Source organism: Arvicanthis niloticus, chromosome 15 (genome assembly GCF_011762505.2).
Source record: "Arvicanthis niloticus isolate mArvNil1 chromosome 15, mArvNil1.pat.X, whole genome shotgun sequence".
NCBI classification, from domain to species: domain Eukaryota; kingdom Metazoa; phylum Chordata; class Mammalia; order Rodentia; family Muridae; genus Arvicanthis; species Arvicanthis niloticus.
The window spans coordinates 14,771,376-14,788,142 of record NC_047672.1 but is presented as its reverse complement, the minus strand read 5'-3'; the positions used below and the strand labels follow the sequence as shown (position 1 = coordinate 14,788,142).

Sequence of the window (16,767 nt, the reverse complement as noted above, 5' to 3'; positions counted from 1 at the left end):
GCCCTATTGCTACATATTTGGAAATGTAGTGTAGGCTGCAGGTAGAATTATTCCCTTCTGTAATATAGCATTCAATGCAGATGAAGAAGGTACTTAAAAGTTAAAATAGAAAAATAATGTAATTCAACTTGATGTGTTTATAAAAAGATAAAGAGAAAGAGAATATGTTCTATAGAGGTGTGGTGAGGTGTGCGGGAAGGGGATGTCTCAGGGGGCCCATGCCAAGGCATCCCTTCCCCCTGAGGGACCAGACACACGAAGGTATGGTATATTATAGAGTTTATTCAGGGCATGGGGAGGGGAGTTAAGAGGATAGTAGAGGCAGAGCGAGGCAGAGAGAGTAGAGAAGTAGAGGCAGGCCATGAGCATGTGGAGAGAGGGGGAAGGGAAGGGGGAAGGGGTGAGGGAACAGAGGGATCAAGAGAGAGAGAGAGAGAGAGAGAGAGGAGGGTAGGGGAGGGAAGAGCAGGGGAAGGGAGGGGGGAGGGGAGGGGAGGGGAGGAGAGGGGAAGGGAGGGGAGGGGAGGGCAGGGCAAGAAGCCCCTTTTATAGTAGACTAGGCCTACCTGGCTGTTGTCAGGTAACTGTGGAGAGGAACATACCTGGCTGTTGCTACGTAACTGTGGGGGTTGTGGTTTACACAGAATGCTAACACAACTTGTCATACTTAAGTTGAAATAATAAATCAGAATTAGGTTTTTAATGTTGAAATTATCAATGCTGTTTTTTGTTGTTGTTTAGGCCTATTCTGTGGATGTTGACACAGAAGGCAGGGTGATTCAGAGAGCAGCCTCCTATCATAGAGCTTGTGGATATGCTAAAGAAGAAGAATCTGGGTTACTGCCATTAATATTCCTGTTTATGTGTAAGGTAAAGTTCTTAAGCTAATCTATTGTAGAAATGATCTTTTAAAATAAGCTTTAAAGTAGTAATTTATTCTTCTTAATGTAAAATAGTAGTTACCTCATAGGATTAGTGTACAATGCAAATATACTGATGCATTAGTCACTTGAGTTACATTTTCTATTTTGCTTCTTAGTCTGATCCTGTTGCCTATCTGATGGTCCCATATTACCCTAAGGCAAACCTGAGTGCAGTTCAAGCCAGTATGCCTTTAACTTCAGAAGTAAGTAAAAATCCTTTCATAGTTGCATGAAATGAGAAACTAATATCTAATATGTAACACCCAGTGCTGCATGCTGTCTTGCACAAATATTTGGCCTGCATTATTCTATTTCATTGTTGCATCAGCCTACGCTTAATCTTGTTATACATGAGAAAAATGAGGTTGAGAAAGATGAAGTGATTTGGACAGAACCTCTTTATCCAGAAGTAGAACTGGAACTTGAAGTTACGTCTTTCTGATTCCAGAGCCCAAATTGACCTTACAACTATTAAGCTATGATGTGTGTGTGTGTGTGTGTGTAGCTAGTATCTGAAGTTTTAAGTGGCAGCTTTAGCTTTTATCATTATAAAATTAGAATTAGAAATAGTAATTTCTAATTACTGAAGGATGTTCTGATTCTAATTATTAGCATTATTCATTATTTTTCAGCTGCTTTATATATTGGTTATTTATAATGTAAGTTGCTTTAGAGAGATGTGTGTGTATGTGTATGTCTGCATGTATGCAAAAACCACTTACGATGTTACCAGGTACAGAGAGTATTATGTTTCTATTGCTATGATAGAATACCATGACTTAGGCAACTTATAAAGAAAACATTTAATTGGATTTAAAATTCCAGTGTGTCCCGATGGCAGAATAAGACATGATGGTGGCAACTGTTGGGAGCTCCTGTCTTGAAAGGAAGGCAGGAGGCAGAGAGTATACTAGGAATGACTTGGGTCTTAATTCTAGGCTAGCCTTTTAATAGAGACAAAATTTATATATTAAAGTGAGGTGTCAGTTTTCTAAACTCCACCTTTTTAATGTGTATTTATTTGCAGGAAGCTTTAAAAGTCATGAAAGGTGTTGCTCGAGGACTACATACATTGCACAAAGCTAACATAATTCATGGATCACTTCATCAGAACAATGTATTTGCCCTAAATCGTGAACAAGGGATTGTTGGAGATTTTGACTTCACCAAATCTGAGGTAAAATATCATAGCTTTATAGGATGAAAATACTTATTAAAGTGGTTCAGCATTTACATTCAATGTGCTGGTTGATTGTAAGATCTGCACTTTGAATTAAGGTGTGTCATGTAGTACAAATAGTACCTGTAACAGTCATCTAGATGGTAGTGAGCAGTGTGTGGTTTTGCCATAAATACAGAAGCACTCCGATGTACTCAGTGGCCTTGACAACATTGATTGTTACTTTTCTTATCAGGAAAGAGTTACTAGAGACATGTAAGAACCTCCCTCTGCTTGTGTTCCTTTCTTTCACAGATTACATTTAAATATACATGCTTTGTTATTATCAATATAGTACATTTTTGGAAGCCTGGGAACCATCTGTGTTTTAAATTAGTTTAAGTCTAGGTTCAACTATGTGGCTTTTAATTTGTTGCCACATTATCTCCCAATACGCAGTTTGTAGAGAAAACAAAGTCCAGACAATTGAGAGAATGTGATATTTTTATGTTTTTGTGTGGAATAGGAAATCTAAGAATATATATGATCACAAAGGAGAACTTTTCTCTTTGTTATTTTAATTGTATATAGCCCATTATATATATGTGTGTGTGTGTGTGTGTATGTGTGTGTGTATTAAATGACTAAATAATTCCCATTTAAAATACAACAGCTTTATTGCGATAGAGTTCACAAGGAGATAGTGTAGAATTCAGTGATAGTTTTTAGCATATTTATGTAGTGGTATATTGATTATCACTATGTAATTCCAGATAATTTTTATCACATTCCAAAGTAGTTACTGATTAGCAGTTAATTTTCATTTCTGCTTCTGCTCAGGCCTTGGAAACCAGTAATATAATATACTTTGTGCTTCTGGATTAACTTATTCTGTAATCTCATATAAGTAAAATTATGTAATAGTTGACCTTTGGTGAATCATTTTTGTTATCTAGTATAACATTCAGAGTTAATCTATGTTGTTGAATATTTAGGGACTTATTTTTTTATGGCCAAATGTATTTAATTGTATGTATATGTGCTACTTTGGTATGTGTTTTCATTAGTGGATAGATATTTGAGTTTACACTTTTTGTTTTTGCTTGAGACAGCATCTCACTGGGTAGCAAATCCTGGCTTTGAACTATCTTTGTAGGACAAGTCTTGAACTCCCAGTGATCTTCCTGCCTCAGCCTTCTACATGCTGAAATTACAAGTATGTACCCTCAAGCTTATCTCTAGGTTTATGCTTTTTAATTATTATGAGTTAGGTTGCCATGAACATTAGTGTACAAGTCATTTATGCAGGCATTCTCATTGCTTTGGGGAACTGTCGTGTAATTCTATTTCCTTTCTTTTGAAAATTCCTTGTGTTTGATAGAATACTTAACAAGTTATGTATGGGGTTGAGTAATAGTTTGTCTTACAGTTGATGTCTACGTATCTCAAAACACATTATAAGAAAACAGAATTGGCTTGTAAAAAAAGTCACTGTGGTGGTTTGAACATGCTTAGCCAAGGGAGTGGCACTATTAGGAGTTGTGGCCTTGTTGGAGGAAGTGTGTCAATGTGTGAGTGGGCTTTGAGACCTTCCTCGTATCTTACTGGGAGACAGTCATCTGATCAAGATGTAAAACTGTCAGCTTCTGCAGTGCTATACCTGTCTGGTTGCTGCCATACTTTCCACCTTGATGATAATGTACTGACCTCTGAACCTGTAAGCCAGCTCCAACTAAATGTCCATTATAAGAGTTGGCTTGGTCATGGTGTCTCTTCACATTAATGAAAACCCTAAGACAGTCACAAATGTTTTTATTTTTTATTTTATGTGCATTAGTGTTTTGCCTACATGTATGTTTGGGTAAGTGTGTCAGATCTTAGAGTTACAGATAGTTGTGAGCTGCTTTGGATGCTGGGTATTGAACCCAGGTTCTCTGGAAGAGCTTCCAGTGCTCTTAACCACTGAATCATCTTTTCTAGCCCTACTAAAGGTTTTTAGTGGCAAGAATTCTTGATCAACTAGTTTTATCTTCCTACCATGCAAGATTATGCTCTAGTGTTGATATTCTGGTTGGAATTCTTTTCATCTATGTTTCAAGGGTCCCAGTATAGAAAATCTAAATTCCTAATCATTACTACATTTGGAATTTTTGCTGCCCAAAACTGTTAGGAAAGTTGACTGCAACAGAACTTGTTTCTTGCTATATTCCACGTACTATGGACTCTTGGAATAAGAATACAGTATTTTATTCTTTTCTCAAGAGGCAAACTTAGACCATTTAAAAAAAAAGCAGGTTCTAGATTGCTTATAGTAATGAACTACATAATTTTAAGTAATGTATTGATTCTAATAGGTTTATAATAAATATATCTAGTTTACTGTTTGCCTTCTTGAGAAGTTTTTCCAAAGTGCCTATCATTTTTTGTCCTCATAAGCATCAGACAAAGGTCAGGTTTCTTCACATACATTCTTGTCAAGCATTGTTGTTATGTACTTTGTTATTTGGCTGTTTACAAGTTTTAGAATAAATGCTGGATATATATAGTTTTAGTGCTTTTCATATGATAGCTCAAAAAGATGAAAAATGAATATAAAACTAATCAAAAGTTGTACATGATTTATATAGACCAATTTTCTGAAACATTCTATTGTCCCACATTAATTTATCTGAGAATTATGATAACATAAGAAAATAAGGATTTTACAAGTAAATTTTAAGGAATCATGTCAGTTTATTTTTGAGCATATCATTGGTACAATTGTGGGTGTGACCATCACTCTTCCTCTTTTATATCTGTTTGTCATCTGGTATTCTTCCCAGCATGCTATTTTAGTTGCTCATTTAAAATTCCCAGTTGATGCTGTAGCTTCTGGATTTTAAACTATACTTAGAGAAGTTGGGGTAGAGAGAGTAAGTGGAGAAGATATACAATTAAGACTTAGTGATATATGGTAGGCACTGTGCTATCTAACATCTTTATGACTATATTACATCTGTAATGTAGATGTTATTTGATTTTAAAAATTAGATGTGGAGAAATTAAAATTTAAATCACACAGCAAATAAATATGATAGTCAGAACTGTAACTTAAGGGCAGACTGAATTTAGGTATCATGATTTGTCATTACCCTTTGATTTCTTGGAAAATGGTATATTTAGAAAATGGTCACAAAGAAAAAGAATTTGTAAAATTTCAAATATTTAGAATGTTCAGAATTAGAAAATAGTACTGCTTTGTCAATTTATTAAACTATACAAGTAGGAAGTAGGGGAGATGGCTTTGTGGGTAAAGTGTTGTCTGTGTAAGCCTGATGACCTGGGTTTGATCCCTGGAAACCATGGAAAAAGTCAAGAAAACCCAATGCAGTGGCCTATACTTGCAATTCTAGCACTTCTACAGTGAGATGGGAGGTAGGAACGAGAATTCAACGTTTGCTGCCCAGTTTGCCTGAAGTAGGCGGTATAGTAGCAGAATGAACAAAAAGACCCTGCTTTGATAAGGCAGAAGGCAAAGGCTTTCTTCAGAACGTTATCCTTTGACTCCACGTATGTTCAGTGACGCATGCTTGCTTATCCATTTATCTGTTAGCACACACACACACAAACGTGTGTACACATGGTAGATTAAAATTGAAAAATATGAAACAATGTCTATGATAAAAACACCAGAATCAGTCATTTTCAGTCCACATTTGCATCTGAGTATAATAAAAGTAAAATTTGTAAGAATAGAAAATTATATATTTGAGAGTTGAGACAGTGAAATATTTCAAAACAATTTTTAAATTGAGAACAGAGGCTTTCACACAAAACCTTCATTGTTTAAAATACTGTTTTTTATAGAGCCAGCGAGCTTCAGTGAACATGATGGTTGGTGGATTGAGTTTGCTATCACCCGAATTGAAAATTGGAAAACCTCCTTCTGCAAGTTCAGACTTATATGCTTATGGCTGTCTTTTATTATGGGTATGTTGCTTTAAAAATCATTAACAGTTTACATATATTTCACAATCTAAAGGGATGATTTTTGTTATTTTTGACCATTTTTCTGGATGAAGAATAATGCTACACTATACTTTTAAAAAGTAGAATTTGCTGTGTCTGTGTGTGTGTCTGTGTGTGTGTGTGTGCACGCGTGTGCTGTTTGTGTGTAATGTACATGCATCTGTGTGTATGCATGGTGAAGCCAAAGATCAACTTTAGATGAATTATTTAGGAGTCATCTTCTTGGATTGTTGAGACAGGGTCTGTCATTGTCCTGGAGCTTGCTAAGTAGGCTAGGCTGGCTACCCATTAATCTATAGAGATCTGCCTATCTGCCTTCTTACACTGGGATGATAGGCATGTGCAGCTAGGCCCAGCTTCTTTTTTTCCTTTTTATTACATGGGTTCTGAGGATCAAACTCAGGTATTCATGCTTGGGTGGCAAGCAGTTTACCAACTATGCTGTCTTCCCATGCTTAGAACTTTTTGTTGTTGTTGTTTAATTTTTTCCTTTTTAATTTTTTATTGGATACTTTATTTATTTAAAATACAGCAGATGTCATCCCCTTTCCCCATTTCTCCTCCCTAGAACTCCTTATCCCACCCCTTACTCTTTTTTGCTTTTATACCATTTTGATTACATGCATGTATTAAGATCAGTTCTAGGTTGAGGGTCTAGCAGTACAATAGATGCAAATAGTCAAGGAACAAGCAATACAATAAACACAAATAGTCAAAGAACAAGCAAGGCATTAAACCCAACTATGTGAACACTCTCCTGATCACTGTTCTAAGGGCTTATCAGGATGACCAAAGTATCTGAGCCTACTTTCTGTCCTAGCCCAAAGTCATTTTCATGTCTGAAGCCTACTTCCTTGTTCTAGCCCAATATTTAGATTCCTGCCTGAAATCAATTCTTTGTTCTAGCCTAATATTTAGGTTCCTGCCTGAGATTACTTCTTTGTTCTAGCCTAATGTCAGATTCCTGCCTGAAGCCTACTTCCTTGTCCTTGGCCCATGTCAGATTCTTGCCAAGCAGCCCCCAAAGGTTCTCTGCCTCTCCCCATTTTTTAATTTCATTAACAAGATTGAGCCTGTCTTAGGTCGTTCTGATAAGAATGCCTTCCTTATGCATCATGGAGTATGCATTATCCAAAGCAATGCACTTCTGTCTTAGGTTGGTAAGGCTCTGTGCAGAATCTTATCCATCCTTGGCTTGTCAGCCTGTTAATTTAATAACTCTGTCTGGGGGTCCATTTTCAGGCTCAAGCCATGTAATTTGGCTGCCAACATGTCGATGATGTTAAAGACATGCTTTCACATGATGGGCAAGAATAAAAGTATTCCCAGAACAAAAAGGGCTAGCATGATCAAGCTATATATGCCGTTCTTGAAGCTTGACCAAAATAGAATTACTGACCTCAGGCCATGGGGAATTTTATCAGCAGTATCTACCGCATCAACGCTCAGTGGATCATCATTTTTGAAATTCCTAAGCTCACTATGTAAAGTTAAAACATTCAGGTAGGTGTTAGAATTATGCCAGATACACTGTAAGTATCTTTAAACTTTTTCCTAATTATAACGACTTCCACTGTAAATTTGAGAACTAACATGAATCCACTGGTATTTGGCATAACACTCGAGATGGCTTCTTACTCTTAAATTCTGAATCTCCTTCCAATAATATGAGTTTTTTAAATTATAAACTATCTTTTAAATATAGTTTAAATTATAAACTATCTTACTACTATCAATTTTCTATTTTTATATATAGTATATATTACATGTATTATATGCTATATATAAATTATAGTCATTACATTTTTCTTTTGTTCTACTCAATTTGTGAATATGATTTTATTCTATAGTCATGTGAAACAAATTAACACATGTACAGGAGATAATGCTCAGTGAGCCCTTGGCATGTTCTCTCTTTTGGTGTGTGCATGATGTTATACATTGCTTAAGACTTGGAGTGATTAAGTACTGGACAGACAACTTAGTGCTTACAAATTTGAGTGGTTAGTTAAAGGGAAGGACATTTGTTCTTCTAGTGAACATTATATTTACCCAGAGATGAGCAAATGTTTTCTATAACAGGACAGCTCATTATATTCTTAGGCTCTATGTCATGTTATATGTTGTCAGGACCAAGTTCTGCTGCTGTATCACCAAAGCATAGACAAGTAAATGTGACCTGTTCCAATGAAAGTCTATTAATGGATTTTGAAATTTGAATTTTATATAGCCTTCACATTTATTAAATAGTATTTCTTTTTTTTCTTGGATATTTTGTTTATTTATGTTTCAGATGTCATCCCCTTTCCCCATTTCTCCTCCCTAGAACTCCCCTGTCCCATCCCCTCTCCTCCTTTTTGCTTTTATAACATTTTAATTACATGCAAGTATTAAGGCCAGTTCGAGGTTGAGGGACTAGCAACACAGTAGATGCAAATAGTCAACAAGTAAGATAATAAACACAAATAGTCAAAGAAGTATTTCTTTGATATTCTTTTAAATATTTAAAAACATGAGAACAATATTTACAGTTTGTACAAAACAAATAGCACTGATTTGCTGTAGAGGTCATAGTTTGTTGGTCCCTGCTTTAGCTAGTACAGATGAATGAAAGGAAAAGCCATTAAATTTAAAAGCAAAGAAATGAAGCTGAGTTTATTTGCAGATGACATGATTGACAAAGTAGAATACTTTTAGGGGTTTATGTAAAATCTGCTAGAACTAACATGTATTTATCAAGGTAACAGTTTTAATTTCAATGTAATCTTTCCTTATATACTAGCAGAAAATAGGGAATGGAAAATTATGAAAATATGGCCCAGAGAGATGGCTCATTGCTTAAGAATATTCATTCTTTCAGAGAACCCAGGTTCCCAGAAAGCATATGGTGGCTCATCAATCATGAATAGCTTGTGTTCCATGGGATCTGATGCTCTTTTGGCTTCAGCAAGCACTAGGTACACATATTTTACACATACATACATGCAGACAAAACATACATTAAATGATTTTAAAAATCATGAAAGTAGCTTGTTAGATGACTCAGTGGGCAAGAGGGCCTACTTTGTAAGAATGAGGATCTGGATTTGAAGCCTCAGAACCATAAATAAGCCAAGCATGGCTTCATCCTGTGCCTAGTTCAGGGAATAAGGAAGAGAGGAACAGAGGAAGACAACTATTGCACATGGAATTGTGTATATGCACTCCCTCACATACTCATAGAAAATCTTGAAAATACCAAAATATAAAACGTTGGATATTTAACCAAAAATATATGAGACATTGTACATAGAAAACTACAAAGCATTCCTAAGAACAATTAAGGCTACAGATAGAGAAATACTATATTTATGGACTGGAAAACCTGATGATGCTTTATGAAAGTTCTACTCATGATTGACCTATAAATTCAAAGTACTTTCAACAAAAATGCTGGTAGTTGTTTTGTGTGTAGAAATCAATAATTAGGTATTATAATACATGTTGTAGTTTACATAAACTGTATAGGATTGTAGTAACCAAGATAACTTTGTAAAAGATCAGAATTGGAAGGCTTGTAGGATCTCATTTCAAGACAATAAAATAATAGCTTATAAAACCAGGCTGATACCAGTGTGAAGTTAGAGTTATAGATGACTAGAATGGTATAGCGCAGGGGTTCTTAACTTTCCTAATGCTGTAACCCTTAAATATAGTTTCTCATGTTGTGGTGACCCTCAACCATAACATTATTTTACTGCTACTTTATAAGTGTAATTTTGCTACTGTTATGAATTGTAATGTAAATATCTGATATGCAGGATATCTGGTATGCAACCTTTGTGAGTGTTGTGACCATAGGTTGACCCACATGTTGAGAAACAGTGGTATAGAGATTAGTAGAAATGTATCTGGTCATGTATGGCCAGTTGACTTTTAAAAAAATTGTTTATTTATTTACTTACTTACATTCCAAATGCTACCCCTGCTCCTGGTCTCTACCTCACAGAGTCCCTCTCCCACATCTCCTCTCTCCTTATCTTCTGAGAGAGTGGGTCCTCATGGATATCCTTCTACTCTGCATCAAGTCATTGCAGGACTTGGCATATCCTTTGCCACTGAGGCCAGTCCTATTGGGGAACAGATATCAAAGTCAGGTTATGGCTTTAGGGGAGAGCCTTTGCTCCAGTTGTTGGATGCACACAGAGACTGAGCTGCATGTCTGCTACATATATGCTGGGGGCCTCAGTCCAGCCCATGTATGCTCTTTGGTTAGTGACTCAGTCTCTGAGAGCTTCCAGGGGTCCAGGTTAGTTGATACTGTTGGTCTTTCTTTAGGGTTTCTATTCCTTTCAGGGCTTTCAATCCTCGTAACTGTACCATAAGATTCCCCAACTTCCAACCAATGTTTCTCTGTGGGTATTTGCATCTATTTCAGTCAGCTGCTGGGTGGAGCCTCTCAGAGGGCAGCCATGCTCGACTCTGGTCTGCAAACATAACAGAGTATCATTAATAGTGTCAGGGATTGATGCTTGCCCATGGGATGGGTCTCAAATTGGGCAGGTAATTGCTTGGCCATTTCTTCAGGCTTTGCCCCATCTTTGTCCCTACATTTCTTTTAGATAGGACAAATTTTGGGTCGAAAGTTTTGTGGGTAGGTTGTGGCCCTTATCTCTCCATTGGGAATCCTGCCTGGCTACAGGAAGTGACCTCTTCAAGTTTCATATCCCTGTTTGTTAGGCATCTTAGTTAAGGTCACCTGCATTGACTCCTGGGAGCATCCCATATCTCAGGTCTCTGGGACTTCCTAGAGAGTGAGTTCCACCCCTCCTATCCCAGTAGCTTCAGATTTCCATACATTCTCCTGGCCCTTTGGGCCTCTTTCCTGTCTTTCTCTACACCTGATCCTGCTCCCACAAGGCAGTTATTTGAGTGAATGAAGTACTGGAACAATGGACATCCATATATGGAGAATAAACTCTGAGTAATTCCTTGTACTATGCATAAAAATTAAGAGAAACGTTTGTTAGATCTAAGTGTAAAACTAGAGCTTGTAAAGCTTCAAGTAGAAAGCAGGAGAAAATCTATTTTGTCAATTTTCTAATTTCTTGTTGTAGACATTTTAAAAGTATGTTCCTAGCACTTTCTGAATTTAATTTGTGTTGTAATGTCTCCCTTTTCATTTATAACTTTATTACTTTAAGTCTTTTCTAGTTAACTTGAGTAAACCTTTGTTAATTTCATTTGGCTTTTCAAAGAAACTAATCATTTCATAGACTCTGTAATGCTTTTTGTTGTTTGTTTTTTTCTGTTTCATCATTTTTAGCCCCAGATTTTGTTAATTTATTCCTGTATACTGTTTGAGTTTGATTTGCTTTTATTTTTCTAAGGCCTCAGGAACATACACCAGTTATTAGAGATCTTATATTTTTACACCTTGACACTGAGTATTGTAGACTTTCCTCTTAGCAATGCCTTCATTATGTCTCATTTTAGTATGTTATGTATTCATTTTCATTCAGTACTAGAAAGTTTTGATTTCTTTGGTTATTCAGTTATCATTCAGCAGTGTAGTAACTGCTGCTATTGTTAAGGGATTTTGCAATGTGCCCAAGTTGATGTGTATTATCCTTTTGTCACCAAGTTCTTTCTCTAGTCCAAATGTGTCTAACCATTTTATATTGTGACAAGAAATTTTCATTAGTTTAGTTAATAACAACAACAAAATCTATACATAGAATCCCATAATGATTTAAGTAAGTCTGTGATTTTGTATTAGGCCAATTCATAGATATTCTTGGCATGTGGCCTATGGGCCCTGGTTTGGACACATGTGTAGGAGCACTCTTTTTGCCCTTAATAAACATTGTCATTTTAAAAACACCTGTATTTTGTCTATTGAAGAAGGCCACAAAACAATAAATATTTGAGAATATTTTCTTTCTGTGTATTGCCCTTGAAACTCATGCATGTTGTCTAATGTGTTTTTGTATGAGTATACCAAGTTAATTTGTTACACATATTAAAGAATATTTGGGTAGTTCTAGTTTTGGGTCATTACAAATGATACTGCTTGTAACAGCTTTGTGTATAGTGTTTGTTGTAACCAAAATGTCTTTTTTAGGGTAAACATCTTTGAGTGAGATTGATGGGTTATATTGCAATTGTGTGAATAATTTTTATTCTCTGCCAAACTGCTTTGCAGAGTGACTATCGTTTTTGACTCTAGTCATGAAAATGAGCTCCCTTGGCTACATTATTGTCACTGACTGGTATTGTCATTTTCTATTTAACCATATACATAGGTGTGTAGATGTATGCTGTCACGATTTTAGTTTTCATTTCCATAATGGACAATTATGTTGAACACATTTTGTTTTCTATATATTTGATGAAGTCTCTTTATACCCTTTGCCTGTTTTTCATTGGCTTATGTTTTATTACTTTTTTAAAAAAAGTATTTAAAATACCTTCTAGAGGTATAAAAGTATGTTTTATTCACCTGATTCACTTGTTGCTTAGGCTTACTATTTCCATATACTCACCTAGGCCTAGTCCTGGAAGCTTCTAGCCTCCATAAAATCTAGAATGTTTTCAGCCTCCGAGACTTGCTGCTGAATAAATTCACTCTTTCTAGCGTTTTCTGAAATCTGGCTGGTTCAACTCAGCTCTTCTTTCTCAAACTCTTCGCCAAGCCAACTGATCCAATCTGGCTTCTCTCCTGGACTCTGACTTTTGCTGTGCTTAGCCTCAAACTAACTCTGGCAATCTGTTCTAATATTCTGGCTCCCTCTCATTCTCTAGCACATTGATTCTTCACCTATGTCTAGCTTGTTCTCTTATTGCAACCTGTCTGAAAAACTGTCCTAGTAAAACTGCCTCCTCTCTCTCTGCACTGCCTCTCAAGTAGCTTACGTTTCCTCTCCTCATGAGAATTGGGAATATCCTATTCTGTCAAATCTTTCATTTATTACTTGTGTCTGCCACTCAACTGGACATTGCTTTGAAACATGGGTGCTTCCTTCTAAAATGTAACTTTAACTTTATTGTTTGGTATTAAAGGTGTACACTAAAGAAGTGTCTGTATTACAGCCAGAGGGATTAAAGGTGCTTGCTAAGGCTGAGCCACACCACAACTAGAAACAGGTTTTTCCAATAAACAACATGATCATGGGGTTCACAGTGTGATCAAATATCCTGCAACATTTTCCTTTTGTCTAAATAAAAAGGAAAGATTTTAACTCTTAACACAAGTAAAAAATATTTTAACAGAAACAATTATCAACTCCATAAATTTAATGTTCCAAATGTCCTTATGCAGATCCAATTGATGTGATGATCCTTCACAGCTGCAGTCCTGATCATCTGCCCTTCAACATCAGTTCATGTCAGCATCAAGGTTTTCCAGTCTGCCAGCCTAACAAGTGTATTGACGTGTCCTTTTACAGCTAGCTTGTTGAGCTGTCCCATTCAGGGGGAGGGGAGATCAGCTTTCTGCGTTATCTGCATTGCTGTCTTTCTGTGTACTCAGATCTCCATTCTGATGTTAAAACATCTTTAAAGTATATAGATTGATCTAATTCAGCAGTTTTTTCCTACAATCCAGTATCGTTCAGTTAATCTTATTCCCCCTTTTGGTTTGTCAAGCTACAATTAGATCTTTATGAATCCACACATAAACTAGACATTTAGGCACTTGCATTCCATATCCAGCTCCATGCCACTGAGCTGAACTTCTTACCTATCCTCAATTTCATTAGGTACCATCAGTTCATAGTTAGCATTTTCTGTTCTCTTACTGTCTCTTGTCTCTCAAGCCTTTGTATTATCATAGCTATTTTTCTTGCTCTACAGCTATTAACAGAAACAAAAGACTGCAGTTGAAAGTAGGGAGAAGTTTACTCTGGTGGTCAAGATTGCAGTGAGTACTGCAATGGATTTTTCAAATAATATTTCTATCCCCCTCAACTTCTATTCCTGCTCTCAAGGGATCTGAAATGGAATTTCCCATTTTCTAATGCAGGAAAAGTCTATTTTATTAGAATTATCTTTTAGGGTGGCTTACTATGATTTGATGGTGGTTCGATATATTAGAGGCTCCTGTGTCAGTTTTTCCTCTGGGCTTGAGGCTCCTGCTGCTCTGGGGTCTCCTGAGCCTCTTTGGACATCCAGCTGAGCTTGAAGGAGATAACCCAGGAAAATTACTCCTCTGTGGTTTTCTGTCAGATGTCTCCTGCCCTATGTGATATTCCTGCTGGTTGTCCTCTGCTCTCTGGAACATTGGTGGGATTTCTTCAATCACGTTGGGGGGCAGCTATTTCCTGCTCGCTGTGATATTTCTGTCAGATGTCCCCTGCTTTCTGCAGTGTTGTTGGTGGAATTTCTTCCTCTTCCTCCTCTTCCTCTTCTTCCTCACCCTCCTCTTCCTCCTCTTCCTCTTCCTCCTCCTCCTCCTCCTTTTCTTCTTCCTCATCCTCCTCTTTTTCCTCCTCTTCTTTCTTCCTTCCTCCTCCTCCTTCTTTCTCCTCTTCCTTCTTCTTTTCTTCTTTGTTGTCATCTTCATCTTTGTCATCTTCTTCCTTTCCCTCTTCTTCCTTCTCTTCCTCTTCTTCTGTTAACGTCTTTTTTTTCCTTCCAAACACATGAAGTGCCATATGTAAAAGCATTTTTTATTCTCTTGAGCCTCAGTCTTCTAACCTAGTTCTAGGCCTAGTTCTGGAAGCTACTAGCCTCCGTACAATCTAACCTAGGCCTAGAATGTTTTTAGCCTCTGAGTCTTACTCCTTCCTAGTTCTTTCTGAACTCTTCCTGGCTGGTTCAATCACCTGTTCTGGCTTAAACTCCTCTCCAAGATAACTGATTCGATCTGGCTTCTCTTTCGGCCTCTGACATAGATGTGTTTGATATCTTTGGTTATCTATATGTCTAAGTATTAAAATAGTTTGAGTGGGATTGTTTTTCTGATATCTTATTCAGCAAAGTTTTTATTAGTGTATATCAACGTTACTGATTCTTTTGTATATTGAATTTGTAATCTGATACTTGGCCGAATCTTTTATCAGATCTAGTAATCTTATGGTCAGTTCTCTAAGGAAAATTTAAATATAGAGTCATGTGTGAGTCTTCTTTTCCTTGGGGTTCATTGGTCACCTGCCCACAAGGGTGAAGGGAGCAGAAGCATCAAGCAAGGTTCAGATGGCCTATGTGTGAAAGTCAGAGGTTGATGTTAACCATCTCCTTAGTTATTTTACACTCTATTTTCTCCACTTTGATACATGGTCTTTCATAGAATATAGAACTTGCTTATTTTTCCAGCCTGGCTGTCTAGCAAGTCTCAAGAGTCATGTGGCTGTCTCTAGAATTGGGTTTAAAAGCACACATTACCTCAGCTGACTTTTGATGTTGGTGCTAGGGGTTCTTATGCTTAGACTGCAAGTGCTCTACTAACTAAGGTATCTTTCAGCCTCTCTGTGATTTTCTTAATGGTCTTTAATGAATATTAAAATATGCATATGTGTTTTATTATGTTCTAGTAGTGCACTAGTTACCTCTCTCTCTCTCTCTCTCTCTCTCTCTCTCTCTCTCTCTCTCACACACACACACACACTCTCCAAAATACATGAATAAATACAACCTCTTAGTCTGTATAAAGTTACCTCCATGTATATGCTCTCAGGGCTGATCATTTCATTATTAGATAACCAAATGGAGAGCTCTTCCTGCACGCTAACACAGAAAGGGAGAACTCACTGGGTCTTATCTCTAGACAAAGAACTACAGGCAACTGGGGAGTGCTGAGAGTGGGATCAACATTTTTGAAGTATTGTTGTCCCAGTTTTTCATGTTTTTCTTTTTGTGGTTTTGCCCTGGGATGTTCACATCTGGAATTAGTTTGGTTGGATTTTTAAAAAATACCCACTTTCTTTCAGTGTGTTTGCATTGTTCAAAAGGGATGACTTTGTTGAAAGGTTGAAGTGTCATTTTACTGTTAGACTAGTATTCAGGCCACTGTTCTCTAATACTTCCCTGAAAGTAGACTATTGTCTCAAAAATAATCACTGCCAAAGCCTAGATCCATCCATTATGAACTTATGACGAGGAACATTATGAACTTATGACGAGGAACATTATGAACTTATGACGAGGAACATTATGAACTTATGACGAAGAAGGAAAAGCAGATTGAAAGAGGGAACAAAAGGGATGAGGTGAGGATCCATCAGTAGGAGCGAAAGATAGAATGAAAAGAAAGAAATGTAGTCAGACAACTTAAATGGGTTCCAGGTCTTGAGAGGTTGTTAAAGACTCTTTAGCCAGGTTAAAGCCATTCCAAAGGAAAATGAAATAGAAATTATTAGACAAAAAGAATAAATGGAGAGGAGTTAAGGTCACAGATTCTAATTTCACTAGTAAGCAATCCTATGTCAGGTTACAGATGGTAATCATGCCGCTGTTAGTTTTTAGGAGTCCAGTTGACTGCTGCACACTCCTGGGTTGTCCTTCCCAACATTGAGCGTGCTGCGTGTAGATATCCTGTAGATACTCTGTCTCTGTGCAGGTTTCTGCCTTGCTGCTTACTGTGTGGGTATGTGTCATAGTTTCTTATTAGCATATTGTCCTGTGACATATGCTTGCTTTGAGTTTCCTGACAGTATAGTTTATGGTGGGTGTGGTAGTTCTGGGGCCATGAAGAAACTG

At 36.9% G+C, this 16,767-nt stretch overlaps 1 protein-coding gene across 3 annotated transcripts in view; it reads left to right on the top strand.

Moving 5' to 3' along the window:
• The window catches only part of Stk31 (serine/threonine kinase 31), a 72,406-nt gene that overhangs the window by 47,717 nt on the left and 7,922 nt on the right, over positions 1–16,767 (top strand). For all 3 annotated transcript variants that reach the window (XM_034519286.2, XM_034519285.2, XM_076913188.1), the window contains exons 19-22: positions 742–870; positions 1,040–1,126; positions 1,951–2,100; positions 5,929–6,051. In XM_034519286.2, the coding sequence (XP_034375177.2) occupies positions 742–870; positions 1,040–1,126; positions 1,951–2,100; positions 5,929–6,051 (489 nt within the window). The remainder of the gene's footprint in view (positions 1–741; positions 871–1,039; positions 1,127–1,950; positions 2,101–5,928; positions 6,052–16,767) is intronic.